We start from the raw sequence: 23,395 nt of genomic DNA on the forward strand, positions 1-23,395 counted from the left end.
GCAGTGCTGGCCCTCGCCTGCCGAGCACACGGGACCTTGTAGCTGGGAGCTGCCGTCTGAAGGGTTTTTGCAAACCTCCCCGCTCAGCTCCCCACCACCTTCCTGCCAGCTCGCGTCTCCTGCCGAACACCACCGGCAATGGCTTGCAAACGCCTGCCCTCCGTCGTCACACCTCCCACCATCCTGGGGACTATTTTGTGGGAATGCTGAGCATGTTTGTTGGCTCCCTGGCCCCCGGCATGCTGGCTGCTCATTCACGCAGGACTGGAAAAGACTTGTCCTCCTCTCGCTATCTGGCACTCCATTCCTAGCTTACTACTGTTTCCCTCTGCAGTGCAGGTCCAGTTTGGCAGGCAGACGCAGCAAAATGCCAGCAAAAGCTCTGGTTCACAGGAAGTAACTGGTCACCGGGCACAGGCCAAAACCAGACATAACACTGGCACGTTACCATGAACACAAGGTTTGCCATGAGTAAGCCCTTTGCTGTTCACCTTCTTGTTGCCAAGGACGGCGGAAACTGGGGTTATTGCTACAGTTTTAAGTGTTTGCAAGGTGCTATGGTCCTACAGTGATGGGATTAACTAGACACGCAGGCAGGCACCAGGACAAACAGACTCTCTTGCTTCCGCAGTCACTTCTTCCCAGGAACAAATTCCCACAGAGATCACACAATCTACAGCGCATTTGCTTTTGCCCGGTTGTCTAAATATCCAGGGAAGGAAGGAAGGGATTAGGTGCATGAGTCTGCCAAGCACACATGGCCCTGTGCTCCCACTGCCTAGTGATGCCAATGACGGACACCCCGGGACCAAGCGGAGCTGCATCCAACACCCCCGGGGCCCTCCTGTGAGCGACGGGGACCTCAGCTGCAATAACCCTCCGGCTGTCACCAAGAGCAACATAGGTAGGGCAAAGGGGAGCAACCCAATACGCATGCTTCCCGGCGATATGATAAACAGCTGACATATGGTAATTTTAAAGGGGCTGACATGCCACAGCAGTTATAAAAAGGCTGACACTCAGCTGAAAGAGCTGACAGTTGGAAGCTATGCCCTAGCACAAAAGAGGAAAAAATGAAAGCGAAATGTGACTGAACTGTTGTCTTGCATGCTTGTGTTTTGTTGACAAATATATTTGCAGTTTTGAGAATTCGGCCCTTTCTTAAGAGTGTCACCATCAGCTGCTGATAAAAAAGCAACTTGAATCTACTACAGATGTGTTACTCTTCAAACTGATGCTTCTGCAAGAGTGAGAGGACAAAGCACTCTACCCTTATAAATATATTGTGCAGGCTAACACTGTAGTAGCAACATTTAACAGTGCTATGCAACCCTTCTATGTGGAAAAAAGAGAATACTTTGAATCTTAAACATCCCATTATAATGGACTGTCTCTTTAAACATATCATCTTAAGAAAATGCAATTTTGCTGATAGTTTCAACTTCAAAATAGGCTTTATTTTTCAAGGTGCTTCAAACCCTTGTTCAATTATTACACTAGCACTTGACATGAACTATTAACTACAATAAATAGATTCAAGTTAGATACAGTCTTTTAGGATATCACTTCCTTAGCATACTTTTTCATAAAGCTCTAAGACAGTTCTTTGATATAGTGTGGAATACAATTTTACACTGTTTAAATACTATTTATTGTATTACACATACACATAAGTATACAGGCCTCATTGTAGCAGTAATGTTTAAATACATAGCAAGAGGTGGTACTTCCGCCCAAAAGCTCAAAATTGCAGGATCTGATTCTGCAAGTGCTCACACATGACTGTGAGACCCCAGTGAGTACTTTTATTTACAGCTGCATTCATCTTGTACAATTTTGGGGTAATTCAAAACAATTCTTGGAGTTTGAACGCAGCTGACAACTCAATGTAGATAACAGTTTCATTTTAAGAAGCATCAACGCATTTTTCACTACAGAATCATAAAAGAATGAGGTGGATGATCTACAGCATTCTCCTGCCCCAAGACAGGATAATTCCTTATCCCAAACGAAATCTTGTCAAGGGAGTTTCTGGCTTGTGTGTGGAATAGAGTAAGATTTGGACTATGCATGCTTGGTAGATTTGTTATGTCAAGCCTCTTAACACCCCCCAAGTTTATTTCAGACTGCAACCTGTCTGTATTCCTTCCTTCCTTCCTTCCTTCTTCTTCAAATGTGAAAATTATTCCCAAAATTACACAAGGCAAAAGAGTTCTCTTACAACCTTGAAGACCTTAGTACAGAGAAGTGACTTTCAACCCCCCGTTCATGCTCTAGCATGCCCTTCTGGTAAACGTATAAATACAAGTATCCTTTAAACTGCTAGGCACTGACAACACACATCTGACTACATCATCTGATCCTACTAATCCACCTTCCTCTGGATTATTTTTAACAAGCTGTACCTCCCCTCCTGTACAGTTTCTACTCATAGTCACATGAGTTTTACTCAGCCATAAATCATTTCAAGAAAGTAAAATACAACATGCTCTCTAGCATCTGAGAAAGTCATGAACTTCGTTTGCCAGTAGGATACAAAGCCTGTCCTTAGCTTACTATGAAGTCAAAAATTAGATCTCAGCATTACAAATATTGTTAGCATTTTAGAAGCATTTTTCCAAAAATTTTTTTAAACATATTAACTCGTTAGTCCTTCTGAGCCTCCCACATCTGGGCTGATGCTAAAGTGCTAAAACCACCTCGGTTTATGCAGAGATAAAGTAATATGGCAGGGAGGGTGCAGCCCCTGGCTGCTGTTGCTGAGTGCCCAGGAGCATCGCCTGCCAGCACGTCCTGGCATTGTGTTGGAAGGAGACCGGGAAAGGGACAGTTCAAGGCTAAAGATGAGAGATGATAACACTTTGACTGCTGTCAGGGCCAGTACTGTGTGGCATCCAGTATCACCTGGAGAGATGACAACACCAGAAGAGTACTGAAGACTCACCTATGGTGAAAGCATCCCCAGACACTTCAGAGCAAGCAATGACCTGCTATCCAGGCAGATCCCACTCCTTCAAACTGGCTAACAGCAGAGGAAGGATAAACTATGTTGTTCCTTTTTGCCTTAACTTTGCACCAAAAATTTACCACCAGATCCCATTTATGCATTTTCTATTGTTTTGCCTTGTAAATGTTTTATTATTCCTGCCTATTGTTGCACTGGTGTGGGTTTTTTTTCCCTTTACTTTTATGTACCATTATTATATAACAAAACTTGGCTGGAAGCAGAACTTAGCACTTTCTGCCTCTACTGCACATGGTACATACATTTCTGCTTGTGCACACAGTAGCTTTGTGCATGCTGCATTTCTGTACTTATCATTTGGCAACTCACCTTTCAAGTTCTCTGCAGTGATCTCCATGCCAGCTTTCTGGGATCCTGACCCTGACTGCTGGAGCCCGGTACTCCTTCTCATGCTCTTCAGGGTAGCTGTGACAGTCTCTGCCGCAGGATTTGAAGGGAATCCAGGAGGTAAGACAAGGCAACGCATGCTGACACTATTGATCTTGTTGATACTACAGAACTGTGTGTCAGCAGATGTAACTGTCCTGACCTGTGTCTTAAAAATTGCACAGGCTTTACCTATGACAGATGTAGCATCCTTAAGACCTACCTATAATTTTCCTTTGTGCAGGTTAGAAATGGGTCACCTGTATCAGCTGATAAGAGAGTAAAGCAAAGCTTTTGGTGCCTGTTAACTGTGGTTTCACAGTGCCTTCCTCCTCCTAGCTCTTAATAGTAATGTACAGTTTATAATACATCAGCGCTTGCTATCTCTGGTTATCTACTTTTCATGGCTCTTGTCTCTTCCAGTTATTCCCATGGGATGTTAATATATGAATAAGCAGGTGTCATGATATGATCATAAGTAGCATCCTCGGACACTTTTGAAATGCAAACTGGCATTGCGGAATGCCACCATTTCCTGAGCTTTGATTGTAATTGCAGACTACACAGGCGTTATGGATAGTAGCAGGAATAAAGCCACAGTCCCTGGAATAGTGTGATCTAACAGATAACATGTTGGGGGGTTGTGGGTCTAACTCTAAGCAGTAGCAGTTTGGTATAGTTATGATGCACCAATTATTCATTTCTAAGAAGGACCTTAGTAACTGTTCTGCACACAACAGCACGCATAACGATGACACTGGGGAACACTGCTTAGAGAGAGAAAGCTGGTGGGGCTTACCCACAAGCAGAACATGCACGGCACGGGCCAGGACAGACGGAGAAGCCTGAGCCTTGCTCAGCCCAGAGCAATAATCCCCCACACTGAGTGATGTAGATCTGGCTGACTAGCAGTGCTAGTCCTACGGTATGACCTTTCTTGTTAAGACTCCCTGAGCCATATTGAACTTGATTGCCTCTGACTTTCTAGCCTCCACATGACTTCTCTTAGAAGTTACGTATCATTTATTTATCTTCCCCAGGACTGTGTCCTCTTGACATGTTCAGCAAGTGGCACATTTGAGCCCTGTTCTAAAGTCCAACTGGGCTGCTCTCTGTATAAAACCACAATAGCAGGTGACAGCAAACTTCCATCACATTAGCACCTCCTTTATGAGGAGGCACTGTAAGTCAGGTCCAGGATGAATGTCAGAGCCTTTGTTACTGGTTTCCTCCCCTTGGCCTCTGGAAACCCATGGCTTGCTTTCCCATTAAGCTTGCCGGTTTCCTCCCTTCTCCCTCAAGAAACATATTCATGGCCTCCTCCAAACTTAAGTGGTCTCTATTGCAACAAAAATTGCCCCCAGTGCACAACAGGCACACTTTAACTGCGCACACGTAAGTGACTACAGACCATCTGTGGAGACCTGTCTTTGAGGTCATGCCAGCAAGCTCACCATTTCCCTGCATCCACCATCATGGCCATCAGATAACGGTGTGTCATTTCCTGCATCGCGCTGCTTGTGCACCGATGTGCATGACAGGGTGTACGGTGGCTGCTCTGCTTAAGGCAGAAGTCAGTTTATCACTTGAAAATTTCAGCATGGCTCCTGGACATAGAAAAGTTGAAACATGCTTCCAGTTATAAATCAGTTCACTTAGACGCACACACACGCTTCTAGTTTCTGTAAAACTGGACTGATCTTCCTGAAATCACTTCCTAGATCAGGGAAAATCTAGTCTGGAGCACATCATATGAGAGTCATGGGTGAAATAAAATGCAACAAAGAATAGGGACTGTTTCACTTCTCAGATCTTTTGTGATACCCTTTCTAGCTTGTCATATCTCAAACCGAACAAATCTAAATATTTTTGTATCTGTTCTCTTTGGCAAGGACTTACGGTTGCCTTTTATTGGATATGAAGCAATAAGTGGGAGGGAGGGCGCCAATTAATTATTAAAAGTGGCTTTCACATACTTTTGAAAGTCTGCATGTCCTCGAAGCACACTCCATAAAGTTAACAAGACTAACCAGGGCACTGTGTAATGTCTGTGAAGCCTAGATATGCATTTTGCAAATTCCACGAGATTCTGTGTGTGCTTCCTTAACTCCGCACGGACCCAATACACACTTCATAAAGTTCTTTCGTCTCCAAATGCTAACCTTACAAACTCCTTCCTTCCAGTCCTACTCAAAAGTTACTGTTTCCAATTAGCTTTCCAGCAACAACTCCCTCTCTGCCCTCCGTGCCACTCTCTTTCACTCTGAATTCACCTTAAGAGCAGAAGTTACTGTTTTACTCCCTATCCCCAGCTTACGTGCTCCCCTCCCGGCAGCAAGGACTCACAGTTATCCTCCCAGCTCACACGGCAACTTCCTCAAGGCAGTCAGGTAACACTTTTGAATTCTTAGCAAGACACAATACGTATCTATTCTACTATAGCTAATATCATAGTATTACTGAATACAATAGCTATAACAATTGCCTTCTGCTAGATGTTTACCCCTTTAACTCCCTTTCTACAAAGACTTTTCTTGTGAATCTTGTAAGTGGTTTGGATCCAAACAGATTTTCGGCTAAGGGCTGCTGGCAATGTGTACAGACCTAATAATAACCTCAGTGAGACAAAGACCATTAGTTAATAGTGTAGAAAAGGTGTCAGCGACACTTGAGGCAGTTGCTGAAATCAATTAACACGGACCCTATGTTTACCAAAAAGGCACAAGTTCCACACCATTTTATGTTCACTCTCCAGTCAAAGATAACAGCCCTTTTTGGATGGCCTAGAACTAAATGTGCACATGCTCCTTTTCTCTCTTCTGCAGTATTTTCAGTTGTTGGTCACATTATCACTTTGACCAACTTGAGTAGAATATCTTTTGGGGAAGAATACGCTCTGAAGCTATAGGCCAAGGAGTTCAAAGGAATGAACTCAGAAGCCAAGAAACAGTGAATATATTAACCAAGCTTTGGGGCCTGAGTCTGTAATTTTTATTCACCCAAAACTTGTTTTTCAGTCAAGGAAACCATTTCCATTCTGCTTCTATAACAAGATTGGTCTTCACTTAATAGAATATATAATGAAAATAACAGCTGTATTTAAACACATGGCAGAAGCCATTAGGCATGAAAGAACTACTCTTTTTCTAGTAAATCATGGCTGTCTAACAGAATTTTATACATGACTGTCCTTGTCCATACTATGAGCCAAATTGCATCTTGTTTTATCCCAGTTAAAATGCACTGGTTACTATAGTTTCTGGAACAATTCATATTCTCCTTATAGAGCAGAATGCAATGTGGGTAAATGAAACAAAAAAGAAGTTTTCATTATAGACAGAGGAGAATTTCAGAGCCAAGGAGAAAGAATGAGGAGCGAGGAAGGAAAGAAAAAAATTGTAGAATCCTTAGTATTTTTAATATCTTTCAGGTCTGTCCTTTTTATTTTATTACATATTTACACATCACACTGGCACCTGATCTGAGCACTACTTCCATGCAAATTATTGCTGCTCTTGTTGTCGTTTTTCCTATATACAGCTGTGGTCCCATTTTCTTTACTATTTGGGTATTTTCTGAGAAACAGGTTGTTAGAAACTAATAATGCTACCGAGACTGTGCAAATTTTTATGCCCTTATTGGATAATTACTCCTGGCAGCCAGTCAGTACAGAAATCCACCTAGTGCAAACTGCTGGGAAATAATCCTGGCTGCTATGTGAGTGGCATGGCTACGGCCAAGCACAGAGCAACCAAATATGGAACCAAACAAAAACTGCACCAGTTCACACATCAGTAACGAAACTTCATTCTTCGCACTGAGCAGTTAAGTAAACCTCACCTCAGTAGATTAAAACATACTGTGCTGTATGGATGCAAGAGGACACGGTAAGCTTTTACCACAGATAGGGATGGTCTAAAAACACTGAGAGCATGTAGCAAAACACTGGAAACAGCGTGTAACAACATGGGCATTGTTCTTTTCTAGCTTCATTGCTCATCCATTGTCCAAAGCCCCAGATTTGTTACAAGCTGGCACCCGAGCCTTGGGCAGGCATCCCTGCGCACACGCGGCTGCTGAGAACAGGCTCTGCACGAGGGAGGAGGAAACGTCCCGCGCCGGCCGAGCTCGGGGCTGCCACGTGCAGCCCTGGGCAGGACTGCTTTCCCCTCCCAGGGTGCAGGCACGGACACACAGCACCACGCTGGAGCCAAGGCAGCGTCCAGACAGCTGGAGAGCAGATAACATTGCCCTTTTCAACCCTGCATCGTGCCCTGAGCAGGAATCCTCCCAGCCCTGCTGCAGCCAAGATGAATTTGCCTTCAGCCAGAAAGCCAGTTGTGTCTTCTGCACGCAAAATTTGTGGTTCTGTTTCTGATGACTCAAGAGTGTTGTTTAGCTCCCACCCATGATGCTCATTGTTTATGTCTCTGGATTTATTACATAATCAACCACATATGCACTTCATTTCACTTTGTAATAACCATACATAGTACTTACTTCTTATGAAATCTCCACATTACAATGAATATTTCTGTTTATCCCCAGAACCATTCAGAGTGTGATCAGCTTTTCAAGCCTCATCCACCTATTGATCATTTGGTTGAAAAATTTAAACAGCTGTTCACTTTTTGCCAAAACATTTCTCATGCAATTTATTTAAGGGGAGAAGTATTTTAAATAGTGTATTCTTCTTTCAGAAGTCTCAGTATTGTATACGACTTTAATGAATCTTTCAGATGCACAGTCTATCATATATGTTGGCTTTTGATCTAAATTGGTAAAGCTCAGAAGTCAATTCCCAGTCTTTCCAACTGCTAACTTCTGCTTAAACTCTAACATAAAAACAGTATTGGACATCATTCTCTCAGTTCTGGATTCTAAATACACCACTCGAAAATGAAGACTTTTAAATGCATATTTATTCTACTTAAGGTAACATTATTTCACATATAAGTAAAGAAATCCTCAGAATATGAGATAAAAAGGATTTGTGTAGCTATGAAAATTATGAGACCTGATTTCCAATATCTCTTATCCTTATGGATTCTCTGATGTCTAATAAAATGTGAGTTTATTAGTCCTGCCTTCAGCTGAGGTACTAACACTTTCTCTCTCTCCATCTCTCTCTCTCTCTCTCTCCCCCTCTCTCCCTCTTTTTCTCTCTCTTGCTCTCATCTCTTCTCATCTGGTTATTTTCGTAGTAAAGGCACAATCCTAGGTTCATCTAAGGATTCTCTCACTAGAGGGCACGGAAAGTGTGAGTGGCAGAGTACATCAAATACATGGAAATGCAAAGCAGACCTGCCTGAAAAGCAAGGCTCTAAGTTCACAGTGAAATTTCCTCTTTTATTCAAGTCCAAAACCATATATTTTAATTCTTAGAGCAGATGGCCCCTGGGATCAGCTCACTGAGACACATTAATAGCACACGTAACAGCTTTGCTGCCCGCAGCAGCAAATAATACACAAGACCAAACCCTCCTGTCCCAGGCCCCTGGCCAGCGGTAGGGCTCTGGCAGCCGTTCCGGAGACACCCCTCCGGGCAGCCTCCCCACAACGCCAGGAATTAGAGCCTGCCCCAGAGCTGCAAGCTGGGGTTCTGCAGGACAGACTGCCGCTGATGAGGAACACGGCATGACCTGGGTCTGTGGTGTCGGGACAGACTCACCACGCAGGCAGCCTCCCGGCATTGGGAGCTCGGAGGGACAGGGTGCTAGCACTGACACAAGTTTGCCTTCAGACCTTTTCATCAGCAAGACACTGAACTATGCAAATCAATACCAATATCAAGATGGCCCACAGCACGGGAAAGAGCAGCTTAAAATGAAAAATAAATGGGTAAAACTGGACCTGAAAAAGAGAGAGTTGATGTTGCTGGGCTGAGGAAAGATTTCTGAAACGTTCTTAGCAATGGGTTAGATAGAGACACATTATTCATCAGCTCTGTCCACACTTTCAAGATATACTGGAATTTCTGTCTGACATCAGACTCTCAGAATAGCAACAGCCACCAGTAAAATTTTCTGTCATCTCAGGGTGGCTAAGAATCTGTCCATCCAGGCAGACAATGGCCTGACCTTGACTATTCACGCCTGTATTACATCTTGGCAGGACCACAGCTCATGATACACCTGGCACAAAGCCTTCAGCACTTGGGAAACTCCAGCTCATACAAAATGTTGCATTTTATCTGATCACCAGGAGAAACTACTGCAATCAGCATCACGTACTGTTGTCTGTCTCAGTTTTCTTTGTCCTGCACACCCTAGACTGGTTCCCCTTATCCACTACTGATTTCAGTTTCAGCTCTTGGTTCTTAATTTCACGTTGCTCAATGGGCTGGGTCCAGGTTATCTGAAAAACCATCTAAATCTCCCAGATAAAGACAGTGCTTGATAACTGCTCCCCTATGCACTGCAGAACAGCCTACAGTAAGATAAGTCCATCTGACCTGACATGGGAATGATCTCTCCCTGAAATGAAACTTCCCACCCTCCTCTTCAAACATAAATTGCATTTCTTAGGCTGTGTCTTCTCTAAACATAAACACATAAGCAACATATGGGTTTTCAAGCCAAACAAAACTAAATACATAAAAGAAATTATTACAAAAATATTTCCCCTGCAGATGCTTTCATTCTTCCTGACCTACTCCTTGTGGAGGATGAGTGAACAATCACCTTATTGTTGGCAGTAATGGTATAAATACACTAGCAGAAGGCTTTTGGATACTGTCAGTCATCAGCTTTGTTGCAGATCACATGTACAGCAGAACAGAATTCCCAAGTTAATACCAAGTGCCTTCCCCCAAAACATTCAGTTTTTCCCCTCTAAAAGCTTGCACACCTGGGTACCACTCTCACACAGCAATATGACAGAAGAGTATTCTGGGAAACAACATCCAAACAAGCCCATAAAACACTTCAGACCTCTTATATCAAATACCAACAATTTGTTTTTGAAGTAGAAAACCATGTACCCAGCCCAGATAGGCTTGCTTTGCTGTAACCTTGGTGTGCTCATTTCCATGTAAATACACAGAGGGTTCTTCACCTTGGAGCTATTTCACAGGGGTTCTCCTATCTGGAATATAGGTATAAAGTGAGAGCTGTGGGTGTGCTTGTAAATCATTTGTGCATGCTTTGAAAACCTCAGATATACAGAGGTTTCCCTCAGTGGAAAACAAAATAAAATGCTCTTTTTTGGGTGTGCAAAGTTGCATGACTAAATCTGTATGTAGGACCAGTTTTTGGAGGACTGTGGGGCTGCACAGTACTTCTGAAAATAAAAACACTGTACTTGAAAGTCCTAATTCAGGGTACCACCCCAGGAAAAATTTGGTCATAAGGCCAGCTGTAGCAAGTGTTACCTGTAAAGTCGCCAATTAGTTATTCCTGAAGGCAACCCTAAAAGCCCTCACTAAATTGAACTTTTCAAAGATAACCATCACTCCAACAGAAGTTGGAAAGAATCCTTGGCAAAAATTATGGATCTGCTTCCCCTTGCATCGAGTCCTGCAGTGGCCAGACGGTGTGACGGCCCTCCACCCCCCCCCCAACCTGTCACGGGCCTCAGCTGCACCTCCAGCGCAGAAGAAGCAGCCAGAATTGCAAGTTCGCTCCCCTAGTCACCCACTTTGTCACACTGGAGAATGTCAACGTGCTGCTGTATATAGGGTTAGACCTACATGCTTTAACCTAAAATAACAGAAAGGACCATAGGAGTGCTGAAAAACATCTTCTGATGTGTTTTGTTTTAAGAAAAAAAATGGTATCTATACAGAGTCAGTCATTTTTTAAATCTCACATTCTACTACCATTTTTGCTTAATTTTCTCCCACATAAATGACAACTATGTTTTAAAGCACCGAGTATTGTATATTTAATAAATTATAAAATTGTTTTTCCTCACTTCCCTACTCATACATTGGTCGGAAACTGTATCAACACAGAAAGATGTGTGGGAGGTAATCTAGGTCTTGCTCCAACAAAGCACTTAAGCATACACTTAACTTTAAGCATGTGAGCATCCCAGCTGAAAACAGTAGGATGTGTTTCAAGTTACGTATGTGTTTCAGAATTTTATTGAAGTTCAAAGACAGTTAAAGAATAAACATATTGCAGAAAAAAACAATATCCATACAAATGACACCATGGTAGAACCTTCTACTGAAATTCCATAGAACTAAGAAAATATTTTCTTTAGTTAATGCAGCAATGGTCCTTTTGGAGATTTTGATAAAAAGTAGCCTTACTGCAGCGTGAATTTGACCCAGTTCCATTTAGGTGGGAGCACAACTCTTTTTACCACCCATAGAAATGGAGTTGAATGATACGTATAAGGTTCTTTATCATTCAAGAATGATCCCAAACAGCAAATCCTGACAGTGGAATCATGAGATATCGTACAACCTTAATATTCACATACACATAAATGTACATGTCAGGAAATCTAGTTCTAATGTTCTTTAAAATTTTCATGTAGAGTGCTTACAGTTCTAAAATGTATCGGTGTGCCTCTGACATTTGTTTAAGGGTCAAATAAACAATGGTTTTCTTATTTCAATCCATTTTAAAAGTTCTTAGATGACATTTCCAGCAATATTTGGGTTTTGTTTTGTGGTTGGAATTTTTTTTTTGTAATTGTGTTGGCTTGCACTATCACTTTAATGGGTTTTCCCCTTCTCATCACATTTCTGGTGCCACTGTCTTACTGGATATCTAAAATACTTTTGCACTTACATGAAGTACAGGTTGCCCTGGGATAGCATCCAGAAAACATACATATGATTAGGGAGGTTTGAAATATCACAGCACTCCCCCAAAATATAAGCTAAAGTCATTGCAAACACCTTGGGCATGGCAAGACTGGAAAAGCTGATATTGGATAAAAAAAGAGTATGTCACAGTACTTTTGCACAGCTACAACTGGAAAAAAAAGGAGCGAAGTAGTGCTTTGTTTCTATGTCTCCAAATTGCTGACAAATACAGAATAAAACAATGGTGCAATACTGGATTATCTAAACATGTTAATTAGTTATACCATGGATGATCAGGCCTTCTCTAGTACTCATTCACCTTCAGTCATATGCTGTTTGCCTTCCTTGTGTCCACCATTGGTAAAACATTAGACAGACTGTGTGGCAAATCAAAAAGTAACTATTGAGCACAGATTTGTGCTGATGGCAGGGTTTTTAAATGCTTGAGGCACTGGCACAGCCAACTCATATGTAAATGGCAACCTTGACTCTACATTTTAATTATTTTGAAAGAATGCATTTTAAGTTCCATTAAGCAATATGTTGTAAGGAAAGGGGACCTGGAAAAAATCACACACATGCAGACACACACACACAAATCATTTAACTATGTATAGTAATATGCAGTCACGACATAATTAAATATTCATGAACTCAAGGGAGCTGAAATTCTGTCTACATCTATTATAATACATAAACCACTAGTTATCATTTAAAAAATAAAAATCTTGTATCTACCTTATTAAGCTTTACAGGCCCTGTTCAAATGATCAGTCTTTCATACTCTCTTTTAATAAAAACACTAGGATGGATTTTACCAAACCAAAAAGTATTTGAGGTAAAATTATGAAGTGCCGGTCTCTGGTAATAGATAGCATTTTTTCAAAATACCCTGCATTTCTCATCTAGCCATGTAGATACATGGTGTGACAGAGTTGTTGCATTAATTTATTGCGCCGCTGGTTTACATTCCTTCGTTGTGTTACCATTCCCTACACATTTGTAACAGAAAACAAAACTGTAGTAAAACTAGTTTATGAAACGTGGCTCAAATCCAGCACATGGCAACCTTTCTTTTTTTCATTTAGAGTAGGCATATAGTCTGTTACGGGGTATCTAGGCACTCCGAGAATTATTCAGATCTCAATAAAATATAAACGATTTTTTTTTTTGTCATTTAGCACACCCAGATCGCTGCTTGCAACAATCCCTGTGTCACGATAAAACTTGCACATTTAATCAGCCTCTGCCCATTGCCGACCTCCACACAGAGCACAATTTCTAGCCTTCAGTTCGGCAACCCCACGCTGAGCAAAATTAACGGCAAGGAAGCCCGTGCCCACAGACAAAAGCACTGATCACCGCACTCCGCTGACATTATCTTAATGGCAACCCGCTTCCATCCCAGCCTCCCTACTTTCCGATTCTTTTCGCAGCAGACATCTCCGCACGGAAGGATGCGAGCTGACCCATTTCTCGCTGAACTCGGTCAGCCGGCGGCTTCCCCCGCCGCCGCGGACGTCCCCGCTCCGCAATGACACAGCAGCGCTGCCGGGGCTCCTTCCCCGCGGCCACTCGCCCCTCGGCGCCCGCGGGCCGCGCCGGCCCCTCCAAGTGCGGGAAACTTTGGCGGCAGCCCCGGGGCCGCCGCCGCCGCCGCCCCGGCCAGCGCCGCCGCCGCCGCCCCGGCCAGCGCGGCGGCCCCGCGGGCCCGCCCTGCCCCGCCGCCCCCCGTGTCCTCACGCAACCCGCCGCCGCCGCCGCCGCCGCCGCCGCGCCGGCCCCGGCCCCGCCGCCCCCCGCCCGGCCCCGGCCCCGGCCCCGCCGCCCCCCGCCCGGCCCCGGCCCCGGCCCCGGCCCCGCCGCCCCGGCCCCGCCGCGCCGCGCCGCCGGCCCCTCCGCCGGCCCCTCCGCCCGGCACGGCTCGGCTCGGCTCGGCTCGGCGCCGGCCGGCGGCGGAGCGGACCTACCTTTTTGTCCTCTTTCTCGCTGCTGTGCTGCCGCTCCGGGTGGCCGCCGTCGGCGGCGGCGGCGGCGGGGGAAGGCTCCGCGGGCTGCCCATCGCGGTGGTGCGGGCGCTGGTGCGGGCAGCCGCCAGACCCCGCAGCCGGGGGGATGGGCTCCGGGCACGGAGAAACTCCCTTAACATCCATCTCCATCTTCCAGTTCACTGTATTGCGAGACAAAAGCAGGCGAACACTTTCCACCACCCCGCGTCTTGCTTTTTCTTTCCTTTCTCTTTTTTTCTTTCTTTCTTTCTTTTTTTTTTCCCCTTCCTTCCTTTCCCCCCTCAGGAGGCCGTGACACGCATGGCTCTGGCCGCCTCTGCTGCACCGATTCGGCGGCTGCAATTCTCCCCTAGATCCTCCAGACTTTTGTATCCAGCGTGTGTGTGTGTGTGTGTGTGTGTAAGTGTGTGTGTGTGCGAGTGTGTGCGCGTGTCCTTGGTACGATGGCCTTCAATCGCCCCTAAGCAGCAAATGCTAACTAAGCAGATCTCTCGCCACTAAGATCAACTCGCAGCCCCAGCCTAATTGTGGTGGTTATTTACTTTACACTATCTCTGTCCCAGGCCCGGACAAGCCCTTTGGCTGCAGCCCTTTGAACAAAGTTAACTGGAGGGAGCCGAGCCGAGAGAGGGGGTGGGGGCGAGGGGAAATCACCGGGATTTAACACAGTCAAACTGACAATAACCCGGTAATGTCAAGTAAAAGTTAAACCTCCCCCTTCCTCCCCTCCCCCTCTTCCCTCCCCACATCCCAGGCAAGCGCAATACAGCAAAGCAAAACAAGCGATTTCAGACCTGTGCAAGGTGCTGCTGGCGAGGAGAAGAGACGAGCATTTACCCGATTGTTGCTTTTATTTTATTTTCCCTTCGCCTCCCCCCCACACCACCCGCTACTGCAAATGTGGGCTCCTTGATGTTAATCTCCTCTCCGAGGTCTGAGTGTATGTGTGTGACTGGAGCTCCCTCTCGCTCAGGCTGCCAGCGCCACGCAGCATTGCACAAGGAGAGCTGGAGTAAGGAGAAAAACAAGAGCAAATTCAGGCAGGAAATCTAAATCAGTACCAGCCACCGGCTCTCCGGTTTTATTAAAAAAAAAAAATCAAGAAGAGAAAGAAAAAAAAATCGTGTGTAAACTGTTAAATCAATCGTGACTGCAGGGTGCATACAGGATTATTTTATTCCGTGCATTAGCTTCCTTCTCAAACTGAAGTTATACATGGCAGGGAAAAATGCAATCTCATTAGGAGTGTTTTATACCAAAACAAGAAATTTCTTAGTGGTGCCTAAGCCAAGCCAACTCTTTAGCTATTCCCCTTTGTCATTTTGAACAAATGAATGGTGAGGGTAGACCTGATCATTCTTAAATCAGGACACCATCAGGTGACCAGTCTGCACTTCTAAATATAACACCACATTGTCCTGAGGAGCAGCTGCTTTGAAAGTTAACTGGAAACATCTACCCAGAGTCTGCAGTTTCAAGATATACATCTAAGCTATAGCTGGTGAGTCTGATGCATATACTGACCTCTCCAATGGCAACTATCTGCTCCACAGAGATATTGGGCCAGATCCTCAGGAGTTTGTCTGTTTTACACCAGGAGAGACTCTGTCCCAGGGTGTTTTGGTAAGTGGGTGACTAACAGGTTACACAGTGCCCTTTTGTTCTTTCCATTATTCCCCAGCAGGATTGTTACTGTGGGAAACTGAACAGATCTTATTGTAACAATATACTTGGACGAAGGGCAAGAGCTAATCTCGCAATAGAGTTACAAATCAAAGTTGTATTTTAAAAATACACATCTCTAAAGATTCTTTAGTATTATTCTTAAAGCATGTCAGGTATTTGTGGGCCCTGCTGTCTTCTCAGACTGGTGCAAATAAGGATCATTCCTACTGAAACCATCAGCTCCGATGTTTAAAATTTCTGTAAATAAGAATACAATCATACCCAAAATACTAAAGGTTATAATCAAATAATTTAGATTACTTACAAATCATTTATCTATTTATAAACATTTAAATACAGTCTACAATCTTGGGGTGGAAGGACGAGGTTTTGACCATTCTGTGTACTCCCACAGCTTTAACCTCATTAACAAAAAACAGTACTAACTACAAACATGCACTTTTGGGGGAATCTGTTTGCATAGCCCCGATGGTTGCAGAACATGTACAAAGGTGGAATTTGCTGTAGAACAGCCCATAGCAAAGCGGCAAGTCCACGCAGATTACAAGCTACCCCACTGTCAGTCAGCCTGTGCATTCACCATTTCCTTCAACACACAACAGGGCCAACAAAGCACACAAGGAACAAAATTATGTGCTCTAGTGCTTTTCTGGTTTGAGTCAAAGTACCTCCAGTAGCACAGGCTGGAAGATGGCAAGATAAAAGTGAAAATAAAAATACCTTTTTTTCAGGTGCTGCAGCACACACTTACAAAAATACTGATAAATAACATAGAAACCTTACCATGGTGGGTAATATTAAAGAATGCTGCTAGAAAATAACAAATCAGGTAAATTTTCCCAATCTACCATTTCCAGATCTGTAAACTAAAATTCGAAACCAGACCAAAACAACTAAAAATAGAGAAAAGCTAACCCAAGTACAAACATTTCACCATGTGCTCTGAAGCTTACTAGAGCTGGACATTGGCAGAAGACCAAGGAAAACTAATTCCAAAGGTGGGGGCCCTTGACTGAGAAAGCTGTGCTCCTAATCCTGGAGAGTTTAACCCCCAAAACCACCAGAAGCTTCTTAGATGATTTGCGTGATCACGATCACGCATGAGAAGAGAAGGGCAGGGCCTAGACTATACGAAAGTCAGTACAAAGATTTGTACTCAGCTTCTGAATTTAAAACTTTCCTTTCTTTTTCCAATCTTTTTTTTTTTTTGCACTGCAAAAGGTTTAGCACACTATTGCAAAAATAAAATTATTACAAATAATTAATCATAACTGTGTGTTCCCAGTGGTTCTCTGCACAAACCAGGTTTCTGCACCAGCTACTATTATTCAAAGGATATCAAGAGCATCCTGAGTAGAACGTATTTTGTCAGGCTAAGGCAAAGGTCTGGATAATCAGTGCAAATAATGGTCTTCAGGCCAAACATATTTGGAGACACTAGCAGTAACTACAAGCCTATGAGCACTGACAAATCTAACAGGAAACTGGAAATCTGAACCAGCAGGCTGTAAAGGCAATAAGAAATATGACCTCCTTCAGTCTTCCAAGCTTGCCTTCTGACAAGCATCAGGGTCCTCAGGTGCAAGCAGAAGCAAGTTTGCTTTCACCCTGAATTTTTTTCAGTAAGCACTGAGAGAACAGTGGGGTTATAGACCCTAATAATGCAACAAGCCTCAGAGCTGAATAGTTGGTTGGTATTGCGTACCCAAGAGTTTTCAGTATCTTCAGCTAATTTCATACATACGTCACACTCAAGTCATAACTACATATTCCTATTTGAACCTGAGGTGGAAGGATGGCAAGCCCAAATCCTGTATCATATGGTAACTGTCTTGGAAGGCAACTCATTGAGAAGCAGAAACCAGGGAGTCTCACTGGAGGGCAAGTCAATCCGCACCAGAAAGGCCCTGTCGGTAAGAAGACAATATTGTGTTGAATGCTTTCCAGGTGTGCTGACAGAGTGAACAAAATCAGCATGGATCCTTCACTCTTGTTCACTGTGGTAAAACACCATATATTTTAGATTCTGTATAGAATTATAAAGTATTTTATTGAATATGAACCATCTATTATCATACGCAACATGCATTGAGAATTTCTGAGCCCAGTTCTATTGTTCGTTTTTCAAGAGAAACAGCATTAAAATACTGCTAGTGAAATCAATACTGCAACTCATTAGCACACGCTCCATGCTCCTGCATATTTTGCAGTTGTGGATTGTCCTCTAAACAGGTGTAGGTGGCTAAATAGATTCCAGAGACACTGACATTCTTAAAGGCAAAAGGAAAACATTTCAAGACCAACTACATTCTTCTTGGCTCAGAAATTAAAATTAGGGAGTGATGAGACTATGAACTTAATTAAAGACCAAGTATCAGAACTATTTGATGGAAAAGGTCAAAGATTTCTTGTTCAGTCTCATTCTTGCATTTTTGTTCCTGACTATGATCAGATAATACTACAACATACTGCACAAGCCACATGGCAGGAGAATCCTCTGTGGCCCTAGGTAATAAGATGGGAAATAGTGGGAAGAGGCATAGACAAATTGAATGATTTCCTAAGATCACAAAGTAGTTCAGTGGCAGATCAGGAAATAGAACATCTATGCCTTTTCCATGGTCTCTTCCTTTTGTCATTTGTTTCATTTGGTCATTTGCATATCACTTTTTTAGGAATATTTTTAAAATAACTGGTTAACTAACTAAATCATTCATTGATGTTCACTTATATAAACAACAGTTCTTGTTCAAAGATATTTTCAGCTCTCTTTCAAGCACATTTATATTTATGTTAACATGGATAAACTGAAGATATGTTGCAAGTCAAATGTATAAAAAGGCAAGTTAGCAGCATATATGCAATCTTTATAAAATACAGCTATCATTGTATGACGGATGCAGCATTTGGCTTTCTACTGGTTCACATGTCTCTTGGTTCAGGATTCACCTACCCACTACATTCAGCATTTGAATAATTTTGACCTTTTACCACCCTTAGACAATTCAAATCAAAGGTTTCCTGTTGTCGGTGCAAGCTCCTTGGGGGCCTCACTCAACAGCATATCTGTCAACTTGCATTCCAGGCTATTTCATTTCTTGCTTGAGAGTTGCAAACAGAGTTGCTTTCTCATGAAGACTCTGACCTTATCGATAATTCCCTCTGTACTATACATTTCAAAGTGGCTGACACAGATGTTCATTGAGTCATTTTCCCACCCATCGATCTCTGCTGCTGTTCTCTAAGGTGCTTTACTGCAAGTATGAAAACATTCTGTAACCTGGGGGCTTCTGTAACATTCAAGATCTATCTATGCAGGTATTTTCAGCTGTCTCAGGAAGTCTATAATTGTATATGCTTAGTAAATGCTATCCTAAAAGAATTGTGTTGCACAGAGATAAAAAAAACATGCTGTGAATATTCTTAGAGAGTAAAAGCTGAAAATACTATTGGAACTCCACCATCCTCTGTATAGTCCTAAATAAAAATGGATACATTTACAGGCTGCATTTTCAAAAGCATCTTGTCTTCTAGCTTTCCACCCACAAATTGGATAATATCAATTCTCCCCTGCATTCTAACATTTTTACTCATAAGTACTGAAGCCACAAAGAGCTGCACAACTGAGGGCTTGATTGATGGGGGGTTTTTTGTGCCTTTAAAGACTTATCTCCCTTCCTTTTTTGGAAAAAAAATCCTCTAACCCTCAGGAGGCCTCCTGAGCTCCTACAGCTCCATTTCTAGAAAGCCTTCAAAATAGAATTGATAAACTTCATGAAGTTTAAACATGAACCTGGCTCCTAGCATTTTATAGTCTATATAACCGACAAACAGAACTTCTGGCCATGGCCAGAGTTTCATTCTTCTTTGCCTAAGATATTGTGAGTGTAGCAGTGGCCATGCAAACCCTGCATGCCCTTTCCATAGCAGCATCATGATTCGAGTACAGCATAACTATTTATCCAGCGGGGTGAATGGAAGGCTTTATGCCCCTCAAAATTTCTGTGTGAGGTGAGAGAAGCTTTTTCTGCTGACTCTCCTCAGAGTTGACCTGGGCTCACAGTGAGTCAAGACTTCATTTGGTGGTACATAAGGCCTAACCCAGCAGACTCAATGAAAGGAAATGCAGCTCTGAGGCAAACCGGTGGGCAGCACAGCCACACAGACATTTCTGTTTCACACAGTCTGAAAACATCTGTATTTCAGTGGGTGATGCTTCAGTCTTCTCAGCCCCTTTAGTAAGCTGTATTAGCTTGAAAAATTTGACCTAGTTTTTGAGGTTTTTGGAAAGGAAAATATCTGCTGAGTTCATTTAATTTAGAAAATGGGGGGAAAAGTAATTTATCATAATAATGAATTGTTAGAAACAAACAAACAAAAGGGTGTTACATTAAAACAAGGGAAAAATAAGTGGGCTATTTTATTTCTTAATGGAGGCCAGATCATCTTTACCAGAGATTAAACTTTCAGGAAAGGATGAAGGCATCAGAAAGCTCTGCAAGGGATACAACATGTCCAGCAGCAGGCAAGGCTCAGTGTGAGGACTGGTCCCCTGAAGTGCAGAGTCACGCAAACAGGGAAGATGGAGACAACAAGGAGTATGTGTGGGTTTGATGAATATTGGTGGGTTTGAGGAGTACAGGTGGGTTTGGCCCCCAGGCAGTTCAGCTTCAGCAGCTGCCGTGAAGTACATACGCAGCACCCAGCTCTGCTGCGTAAACAGCAGGGGAGATTTGTGCAGGAACGAATGCTGGTTTTAGAAGAGTTAACTCCTGTCTGGTCCTCTGTGCTGTGGAGTGCTCCTGCTCCCTGGTTCTACATCCCTTTATTTCTGATATGGCCAGTGGGATCCTGGAGAAGCATCCTTCAAGCTGGGGCCTGCCGTGGGCTAAGGAGAATCCCCAGAGCGGTTAAACCTTTGGCTCCACTTATCCTTTTCTTCCTTGTTTTTCCTTTCTTTTTAGGCTTTCCCAATCTCTTATTCTCACTGCTTCTGTCCCTTGAAGTGGAGAGAAGCATAAGGGCTCAATGTGCTAATAGCATCTTCTTTTTTTGTAGCAGACTGCATATATACATATGCAAATAGAGTTTTGAGCTGAGGAGATGGGTTTTGTTTAAAACTGTCAAAACTGAAGTCTGGAGGATTTTCTTGATGCTGAAAATATATGAGTAATCCATTTGGTAGTATCTGTGCAAATGATGTGCACAAAAACACTCTCTTAAAATGTTTCTGCTTTTAATTTTTTAATTAATATATACTGTGCAATTTGACTGTTTCTTCCAACTTCTGCTCATTCTCTGGCCCTGCTGAAATGTGTCCCACTCTCTCCTTGTTCCCTCAGTACATTGGAAACACATTTAAATTCACCAAGATTCTTTCATATAAGGAATAAGTATGTTTCAGCATAAAGAAAATCAAATGCAATTACTTACATCTTTTTAAAACAAAAGAATTGATAACAAGTACTAGATGACCAATTACTCTTTTATTCAACTGCTGGGACTTGAGTTTGGGGTTCTACAGTTTTCTCTCCTATATTCAGGTTTTAATCTGCAAACTGCTGAAGGAGAAACACAAGATTCTGAATTTATATCTGTACTTTCTATTACCAAAATAATTTTAAATTCCATAAATTATTTGGATACATGTATATTTTGTAGCTATCAATGTCTCCTTCATTGTAAAGGCCACACTTTCACCATTTCTATGTTTTTGCAGGATGCTGTAGAAAAAAAAAACCACACTAGCAGAAATTTTAAAGAAACATTTGCTGAGTGGGATCACATATATTTTCCAAAAAACACAGAAGAAATGTATTTTATTTAATTTTTCTACCCACAGTTGTAGAGTTAAAAACAGGCATCTGAACAACTGAGTATGAAGCAAATTAATGAGGCTACATGAGAGGACTGTTAGATGCAAAGACCCAGGAAAATAATGAAAGTGAAAAACCCTGGAAATAGTTTTCTGACTTTGAATGGCAAACTCAAGATAGATGAAAGATGAATGCATCAAAAAGAACATTCTTATGTTCCTTGAAAGAATAGGTTATTGTACTACCAGTATTTCTCAGACACCATCACTGGGTACTGCATTCCACAAAAAAACAATGGAAGTCACATCCCTGCCCCAAGGAGTGTACAATTCAAAAGCCAATGAAAAGATGTCCAGTAATTTCAAAATTAGTAGGATTAGACCCTAAATTAGATAGATGTACTTGAATAGCAATGCCTGCCAGCTTATTAGCAATAGTTCAGCAAAAGACAACAGTCAGCCTAACCATTCAAAGATTAGATGTCTTGATAACAGATTAAAAATAAATAGACATGGTAATGGATATAAAGAAAATAAACTGAAGCTGCAAAGAAGTGTTCTGATTAAAAAGCCGATGTTCTCAGGTCAAATATGCTGTCAACAGGGTATGACACTTAAGGTCTTAGAAAGCACTCAGGGCTAAACTTCAACTATGTGCATGCAAATCATTGGTGTGTGTGGTTGTTTATCACTGTCACTTGTACAAGCAAATGATAGAATTTACATCTGTAAAAGCCCATTTGTGCTTAGTTTGTATTCAGTTAGCACATGCAGCTGAGGTTTGTATGCATATCTGTACATTTTATCATTTGCTGGCAGAGAAAGCCAAAATTGGACCTGCAAAAATAGATGTCACATTTTGAAAATCTGGTTCTGTGTAGTACTGAGCAAAAGCAAAAAAAAAACCAAAAAAAACAAGGCTGCAGATACAATCATCTAATCTATTTCCAGCAGTGACACCAAAATAAGATAACATAACTAAAAATCAAACAAATAAAATGCTGGGCATTGTATAGATCTTAGGGTGTGTTTGTCTGTCTTTCTTGGGCCCTTTAATTGACAGTGAAGTAGCTCATAATTCTGTTATTCAATATGGAATCAGTTAACTTCAGAGAAGTTACTACTCCTTTACTACAAGGAGGCGCAATTCCTAACTTTCAATGCTCTTATTTGATACCACCTTGAAGACTCATGACATGCCAGTACTTTACAATGGTGCCAGTTGTGTAACCAAAAGTAAAATACCTGGATCAGGACTCATGTGAGTCTGAGTCAGTCAGCTAGTGTCTCCATATGCTGTCTTCAGCATCCATCCAGGACCTACACTCAGCTCTGCATCAGCACACTCACAGCTAGGTCTAGGATCCATTGGGCTATTCAGATTTGCCTTACAGAACATATTATATCATTATTTATGGCACATTTGTATTTGGCAGGATATTTTATCAAGAGCTGGAGACAGTATCTTTAGGTGAATGCTTATATTCTGAAACACAAGACTCAGCTGCCAGGGAAAAGAACTGGACCATTAAGCTGCTCACTGTCCAGTTATACACAGTTTAACTTTGCACTCACCTAAGAGCCAGTGTTAGGCTTCATACAATAAAGCCGCATGAAGTCACTTTCAAAGTCATAGTCTGTCAGCTTATCTGTTCAGCTACTAGACTCCTCTCATATGAGCACCAGGAGAACTCTTAGCTGCAGAAAAGAGTTGAAACTAAGAGTCCAATAGC

At 42.6% G+C, this 23,395-nt stretch overlaps 1 protein-coding gene across 8 annotated transcripts in view; it reads right to left on the reverse strand.

Moving 5' to 3' along the window:
- Window positions 1-15,058, reverse strand: part of RBMS3 (RNA binding motif single stranded interacting protein 3) — a 722,481-nt gene extending 707,423 nt beyond the window's left edge. For 2 of the 8 annotated variants that reach the window (XM_067291473.1, XM_067291475.1), the window contains exon 1: window positions 14,123-14,743. In XM_067291473.1, the coding sequence (XP_067147574.1) occupies window positions 14,123-14,311 (189 nt within the window). In that variant the 5' untranslated portion in view covers window positions 14,312-14,743. Of the gene's footprint in view, window positions 1-13,621; window positions 13,665-14,122; window positions 14,744-14,955 lie in introns of those variants that run through there. The other 6 variants (XM_067291478.1, XM_067291479.1, XM_067291474.1 and 3 more) reach the window with 5 other exon arrangements.
- Window positions 15,059-23,395: the final 8,337 nt, after the last annotated feature.

Source organism: Apteryx mantelli, chromosome 2, assembly GCF_036417845.1.
Source record: "Apteryx mantelli isolate bAptMan1 chromosome 2, bAptMan1.hap1, whole genome shotgun sequence".
Taxonomy (NCBI): Eukaryota; Metazoa; Chordata; class Aves; order Apterygiformes; family Apterygidae; genus Apteryx; species Apteryx mantelli.